The sequence below is a fragment of the Heloderma suspectum genome, chromosome 13, assembly GCF_057233095.1.
Source record: "Heloderma suspectum isolate Gila_16-S chromosome 13, 16-S_ref, whole genome shotgun sequence".
NCBI lineage: Eukaryota > Metazoa > Chordata > Lepidosauria > Squamata > Helodermatidae > Heloderma > Heloderma suspectum.
Genome location: NC_139470.1, coordinates 2,335,638 through 2,343,416, shown reverse-complemented (window position 1 = coordinate 2,343,416; position 7,779 = coordinate 2,335,638). Strand labels below are relative to the sequence as shown.

At 51.2% G+C, this 7,779-nt stretch overlaps 1 protein-coding gene across 26 annotated transcripts in view; it reads right to left on the bottom strand.

The window, feature by feature from the left end:
- Window positions 1–3: 3 nt before the first annotated feature.
- Window positions 4–7,779, bottom strand: part of GIT2 (GIT ArfGAP 2) — a 51,994-nt gene continuing 44,218 nt past the window's right edge. For 16 of the 26 annotated variants that reach the window (XM_084820256.1, XM_084820247.1, XM_084820248.1 and 13 more), the window contains 2 exons: window positions 4,861–4,924; window positions 4–3,488 (listed from right to left, as the gene is read on the bottom strand). In XM_084820256.1, coding sequence (XP_084676382.1) covers window positions 4,887–4,924 — 38 coding nt within the window. In that variant the 3' untranslated portion in view covers window positions 4–3,488; window positions 4,861–4,886. Of the gene's footprint in view, window positions 3,565–4,860; window positions 4,925–7,779 lie in introns of all 26 variants that reach the window. The other 10 variants (XM_084820240.1, XM_084820242.1, XM_084820245.1 and 7 more) reach the window with 2 other exon arrangements.

Here is a 7,779-nt window from a genome sequence, read left to right as displayed (position 1 = left end):
CCATTTCCTGTAGCTACAATTTACCGTTGCGCGTGGCACTTTCCCAGTCAAGTAGCAGAGAGCCCTAACCCAGGGGGCCAGAAGAGCCTCGCATGTGGAAATATGAGAGTGGTGGCATTGTAATCCACAGAAGGTGGGGTGAGGGTGGGGTAGCTTTGTCCAAGTGGCAGAACATTTCAGCTCTCCCTGCATGGCAGGTGAGAGCTACTGTTGTGGTTAACTGCGTGAGCCAGGAATTGGCTGGCTCTGCTCTTCCTCGGTGGCCTCAGCCAAGCGGCAATCTTTCCTCTGCAATGGGGAGCGGGGGGACACATTACCATTGAAACCTTTTTTAGGAGTGGGCATGGCAGGAGAGGGAAACCGTCAAGGAACAGCTTGGCCCAATGCTGATAAAAGCTTATTAAGAACATGCTGGCTGGGGATAATGGGAGCTGTAGCCCACCACAGTTGGGAGGTGCCAGGCTGGGCAAGGCTGATGTGACATTTCAGCACTTTCCCCCTCTCTGAGAGTGTCTGCAGGTGGCCCACAGACTGGCTTTGTGTGGGTGGAACCAGGTAATGCATCAAGCTATTACACTGGCAATGGTCCGGAACCATGCTAGGGCCTCTCTCATGGCAGAGGTGGGGCAGCAGGCACAGTGGGCCTCTGTCTTGGGCTACTGGCCACCCCATTTGGGCAAATCTACCTTCCAAATGGAGAAGATATACAGAGCAAAAGTAGCTGGCTTCTTCCTGCTCTGCACTCTGAATGTTTCGTGGTGCAAACCATTCCGGGCAAGCAAGCCTCTCACCAGACAAGGCTGCTGAAAGAAAAAGACCCTGGCTTGCCCTGTGCCCACACACTGCAAGGGAAACCAGTATTAGAACATACTGCCAAAGGGCCGCAGGTTCTTTATGCTCGTCAGCTCAGTGTTTGCCATCTGGGATTGTTTAGCTTAGAAAAAAGGGTGAGTGAGGGGAGGTATGATAGAGGCGTACAAACTTATGCGTAGTGCAGAGGCTGTGGACACATTTTTCACCCTCTCCTAATACTAGAACCTAGTGGAGTCCTCCCATGGAGCTGACTGGGGAGGAGATTCAGGACAAAGAAAAGGAAGGGCTTCTTCACACAGCACAGAGTTAAACAGTGGCATTCGCTACCACAAGATGTAGTGATGGCCACCAGTTCGGATGGCTTTAAAAGGGGTTAGACAAATTCCTGGAGGGGAAGGCTGTCCATGGCTACTAGTCCTGATGGCTCTGTGCTCCTGCCAGTATCGCAAGCAGTAAGCCTCTGCCCCAGTCGCTGAGGGACATGGGTGGGAAGAGGCTGTTGCACTTGTGTCCCACTTGTGGGTTTCCTATTGGGACAGTTGGTTGGCCACTACGAACAGAATGCTGGACTAGGTGGAACCTGGGTCTGATCCAGCAACAGGGCTCTTCTTAGGTTCTTATTGCAGGAGGGTTTAAAAAGAAAAGACGTACACAGTGAGAAAAGAGGATTGTTCTACCTATTTTTTTGTTGTTGTTTTAACCCAAAAATAGTACAATACTTTTTTAAAAGGTAGTTAATTACAATGTAACATCAGCATCCAACAATATTATGGCACTTGGTTTTTTTAATATATAAATACCAACAGGGTAAAACACACACACTCCCCATCCACCCACAACAGCCTCGACTGGGGCTTATTCCTCTAAAAAAGGGGAACTCCGCCCCCAGCCAAGCAAACCTAGAGCCACAGGAGCCTGCCTGCTCACCTCTTTCCGCGCAGAGTGGGTGTGGGCAAACCAAACCAGCCCACCCCACTGAGTGGCCCTGCACCCCACAGTGGTCGGACATGTCGCCCGGTGTAGATGGCAGCCTTGGCAGAGCCTCCACAGGGATCGGGCAGCCCTGGGGCAAGCAGAACACGGGCTCAGAGAAGGGAAGCCTTGCCAGAGAACCTGCACAAAGCTCAGCCAGCCCCTCTGTTGCCCTGCCATTGCAAGCAGGTGTACACGTCTTGCACCACAGGAGACAGACTCTGATTGGGAGCTAGATGGGTTGTGGCCAGGCTGCAGGTGACATGCTGTGCTGAAATGAGCAGAGGCTGCCCAAAGACACCCCTACAGCTCTTGTCTGTTATAATGGAGGACTGTGCAGAGCACTGCCGTGGTGGATTAGGCCCCTCTGTTAAGGAGGGCTGCATTCACACGCTGCCCTTTAGGTCCCCCCTGCCCCCCCCCCCCGGCACCAAACAGTCCCTGGCCAGCCTTGCTGCAAGACCCAAGCCTGTTTCCTCATCTGGCAATGCGGTTGTACAGCGAAGCTTCTTCCTGCCACTGCCGTGAAGGCGGCTCACCTCCCGGCAGGGCCGGGTTGATCCGAGCCCTGTGGAAGTGGGATGCTTAGCAGCCAGAACAGCTGCCTTAGGGTACAGAGCCCCTTCCAAAGTTCTGGCATGCTGCTGCTGGGACCCCACCACCACAGCTGATGGAGCTGGGCCCTAAATCCCAGAGGGAGAGAGGAGGAGAGAACAAACAGAAAAGCACTTCTCTGCACAGGGTGAGATGCAAAGCTTAACGGTGCATAGTTATGTCAAAAGCATTTTCTGACGTATCCAGGAGATATGCTTCCACATGATTCTGCTTCCCAGCGTGGAGAGTCACAGGAGCTGGAGGCCACTCGAAGACAAGACAGGCGGGAGTGGCTATTCCTACTATCTCAAGCAACCCCACGTGGCTCACTATTGCACAAGAGAGCAGGAGTGGGAGGGGTCTCATGAAGCCACGGAGACGGAGTGGCAGGGCTCTGGGGGGTGAGTGGCGGGCCCTTTCCTCAGTTCACTGCTACCACAGAGGTCAGTGGTATGCGCTACTTAGTGGTTACGGTGTGTCAAAGGGCTGCATAACAAGACGCCAGGAGAGGGGCCCTGCATCGCGATATGTGCATCCGAGTTCACAGCTGGTGCTGGGCGTGCAGGATATGAACCCCCACTCACCTACCAAAACCACAAAAAGTCCTGTAAGAGCTGGTGACGTGAAGATTGGAAAACTGTCTTGAACCAACGCATACGCACACGCTACACTGGCAATACAGTCACAAAATAAGGCAGTGGGTTACACTAATCCTGGGGAAAATCTTTTTAGAAAAAAACATGCAAGAAAATTTAATACTGAGGTTCCTTTAAAAAAATTAATAATGGTAATGCACCACCTTAAATATTCCTGTAAAAAACACACACACATGAAAACATCAACCACCTGGGACGTTTCAAAGCCAACCCTTTGTAGGACACCTGCTGAAGAAAGCTTCAGTTGGTGTTCTCTTTGGTTGTGATGGTGACCAGCTGCTTGGCAGCCTTGGCAATGTCGTAGGCGCACTGGATGACCTGCTGAGTGACCAGCTGGATGTCGGCCGTGGGGCAGGAATCTGGGGGGAGGGCCTTCGTGCACTCGGAATGCAGGCGGAAGGCACTGGAGGTCAGCAGCCGCAGAGAGGTGCGCACCAGCTCCGACTTGGGCTTCTGGGGAAAGAGAAAGGGGAATGCGACACTGGGGTGCCGTGCTACTCATATTGAGGGGTGCAAAGCATTTTTCCTTCTGCAGAGACACAGGGTGGGGTGGGGGGGGTGGAACGCAGAGAACAAATGTAAAGGTTTGAATCATTTATTCCTACACCAGAAATTTTTTCTATGGTCACTTCTCTCTCTCTGTCTTGTTTGAGCTTGCACGCGTGCGTGCACGTGCACACATACACTTAACATCTAAGATGATTTAAGCTTAGACCTAAGCAGGTAACTTGTGAACGTGGTCAAAAGGAAACACCAGGGTCGTACAGGCAGCCAAAACTGCAGGGCCCTGTTGACTGTACACTTGGCTGCCAAATCCTGTGTGGGACAGCCCAGAGATTCAGGGGTGAACTGCATTGTTTATGGCATAGTATCAGGAGGTTCTGAATGTTGTGGAACATGACACGTCTGTATGCAGGCTGGTTAGACAAGGTGCCTTCTGCAAGCTGGCGCCTTCCAGATGTTTTGGACACCCACCCACCCCCGCATTCCTGTCCATTGGCTATGCTGGTTGGGATCGATGGGGAATGGCGGCTTCCAGATGTTTTAGCCTACAACTCCCATCAGCCCCAGCCAGCATGGCCAACGGTTAGGAACCCTGGGAGCTATAGTCCAAAACATCTGGAGGGCACAGGGTTGGGGATGTCTGAGGGGTTCAGAGCCTATGGATCTCTTAGTGGCTCCCTTTGTCTTTAAAACTGATTAGATGTTATTGGCCTTTTCGCAATATGATGAATGTATATCTGTAACACTTTTTCTTTACGAAGTCTGCACTATGTGAATAAAATATTAACGTGGGTAAAGTGACAAAATGCGATGGGAAGAGAACACCTCTTCCTGGGAAAGCTCACACTTCCATGGCAGAGCACACGCTTTGCAAGTTCTAGCCCTGGCATCCCCAGGAAGGGCTGAGAAAGACCCTCATCTGAAACCCTGGAGAGCCACCGCTGCCACTCCAGAGTAGGCAATATTGGGCTCGAGGACCCGACCCGGTATAACACAGCTTCCTACATTTGCCCCTCCCCCCAAAAACAGTGGGGCATGGTGGAGTGCAGCTCGTCTCCCAAGTCCATTGGCCCTTTTGGTAGGGTTGTCCACAAATTGGGCAGCCACGCCAGGAAAGCCAACCCATGGCAGCCTCTGCCATGGTCAGAGCAGCTGTGTGAGCCAGGCCTGCGCTTTCACTAATGCACTTTCAGTTCAGCACAAATCTTTCCCCAGATTCTTTCCTCCCCAAGCTGCGCAGGCAGAAGCGCTGGACGTCAATCAGGAGACAGGGCATCCTGTTGCGCCTCCAGCCTCCCCTTCGCTCGCAAGGGCTACTCACTTTTGGAAAGAGGGCAGCCATCTCCGTCACTGCCACGTGGATCCTTTCTGAGCAGGGCACGTAGCTGCAAGGAGAGACAGACAGTCCGTCATTCAACGGTGACAAGGTGACCCCCGCTTCCCAGCGCCACAAAACGTGTAGTTAGTCACTCCAGAGGCAAATCGGTTAAAACGAGGGTGTCCACACAACCCAGCACTCCATGTTCTCCTCAGTAAGTCACGCACGTGCTTGCAAAGCAGTGAGGCCAAGAAGCCGGAAGGCAAAGGGAAGAAACAAGCAGATGGGTGTTTTTGGAACACTTTTGTGACTGAGGGGATGGGGAGCACTCATGCTCCTTTACAAACACAACTGTCCTCCAGCCCAGAATCCACTTTCAAGTTTTATGTCCACACCAGATGCAAAAAATGGTTGTGATGGAGACTGCTTTTTTTTTTTTTTAAATTATTCAACCAATTAAGCGCTGTCATTGCAACCTGCAAGCCTTTGGAGTCGCACAGGGTTGGCCCAACAGAACTGTTCGCCATCAAGCCCAGAGTGGCCAGATCAGAGAGCTACATCCAAAATAAAGAGCACCAACATAAATCTGGTTTGCTTCATACCTATAGTTCTGTGCAGAGAGCCGTGGGTGGCTACTTTTCCTTTCCACTTAGCACAGAGTTCTATGAAATCCAGCAATGGAGAACTAGCCTGGGTTGAGGGGAGAGAGACAAGCAGACACTGCTGTGCCCTGATCAGCTTTTCTGCTCTGTGACCACTATGGAAACAATGAACTAATCAAGGACACAACCCACTGAAAGAGATGGGAGCTTGGCAAGAAACTGCACTCATCAGGGACTGTTCTGGCATTTTGCCTCAGTCCGTGACATGACAGAAGCCAAAAGCACCGTGTGAGGGCCAGCCAAAGTTGAGTCTGCTTCAGGGCAAATCCTTTGGCAATCTAAGCTTCTCTAGCATTTCCACTCAATGCTGAAAAGCCTTTCTTGTGGGAAAAAAGAAGTGGTGTGGTTCATACTTAGCATGAAGCTGCTAGGACGAAGAGAGAGATGAGCAGATAAGGGGAGAGGATAAACATCACTCCTGGAAGATTTTATTTCTAGATTTTGCCGTTCTGGTATTGCAGATTTAATGCATGAGCCGCAGAAAGCCTTTCCCCTGTTACCTGTCATTGCATAAAGCAACAATTAATAATTTCGAAAGACATTACGCAACAGAGGGTGCATCTCCCTTGGAGGGAGGTGTGTGTCAGAGAGACAGTGTAAGCCTGGGAAAGTCACAAATGATACCACGAAATCAAAGTGCACCAGAGAGGAAAGACTCACGCATGGAGAGAGGCTCATGCTCAGAACACAGCCACACCTGGAGACCCCTTCAAAGGGAAGTGTTTGGATCCTGCTTACAGGTACATGACAATCAGGGGCTGACCAGCATTTAAAGCTACAAAATTATTTTAGGAAAGCACAGCTGTACAGCTAACCTCCCCCACACCCTGCTAGTGCTTGAGGGCTGCTTAAAAGCTGTTGATTTTGTAATCAATATTACTTCCTCAGAATAATATAGAATCATAGTAGGGTTGGAAGGGGCCTACAAGGCCATCGAGTCCAACCCCCTGCTCAATGCAGGAATTGAAGTCAGAGCATCCCGGACAGGTGGCTGTACAGCCTCGTCTTGAATGCCTCCAGTGTGGGAGAGCCCACCGCCTCCCCAGGGAATGGGTTCCATTGTCGTATTGCTGTAATAGTCAGGACGCTGTTCCTGATGTTCAGCCGGAATCTGGCTTCCTTAACTTGAGCCCATTATTCCATGTCCTGCATTCTGGGATGACTGAGAAGAGATCCCGGCCTTCCTCTCTGTGACAACCTTTCAAGAACTTGAAGAGCGCTATCGTATCTCCCCTCAGTCTTCTCTTCTCAAGAATAATCAAGAGCTTCCAGAGGGGTAGCCCATGTTAGTCTGTGGCAGCAAAAAACATCGAAGGACGATTGTTTCCTGCCCCACTACAAGTGTTAATTAGATCAGCAAGGCTAAGCTGATGGTGTTAGCACCAAATACTGCTGCTACAGTCACTGGACTTTACATTCAATGGAATTGTCAGACTGTATATTTTGCATTTCTCCCCACTCACTGCACCCAGGTGGACAGACAGCCACCCACTGAGAACAACACAGCTGATGAAGTGGACTTGAGACCACACAAGCTTACACTGTACCAGATCTGCTTGCCTTTAAGACGCTACAGCTCTCTTTGTTGTTTTCAAAGTAATTTCAGTCATTTCAACAACCCTTTAAAACTCCACAAAGTACTTTATAGTCTTTGTTTTTGTGGGGCAAATTGAAACCATTTTACAGCTGGGGGACGGGACAAAGTGCTGTTTGGGAAGTGGCGCTAAGCAGGTGGGAAGAGGGAGCATGACTGATGTGCTTTCTGTACCATGGACTTCTCCAGAGCGTTCGTTTTTAGCAATGGAGCTGTAACAAGTATTAGAAAAAGATACACAAACGTCTGAAGGAGAAGAGGCTCACTGCTCTGGAGGGAGGGGAAAAGAAGCAAACGTTCTCAGATCCATGGGTGGGGCAGGGGAAAGGAAGCGCTCAGGGCAGTGGGGGGAAGGTGTGGCTCTCCAGATGCTGCTGCAGGGCAACTCCCCCAGCGGTGAGGGCTGACAGGAGCTGCAGTCTAATCCCTTCTGAAGGGCCACACGCTCCTCGCCCCTGGCTCACTGTCATGTCAGAAATGGCTCCAAAGGAGTGAGGCACGAGCGAGTGGGGGTTTCAGCCCAGACACGCCAAGGGCAGACCTAATGCATCCCACTGGTGGGGCCCTCCTGCTGCTTACGGGCACTGGAGAGGAGCCCAAGCAAGCCAATCTCCGCATTAGTCCAAAGACACAGCATGCCCGCACCACGGCCACGCGTCCAGCTCC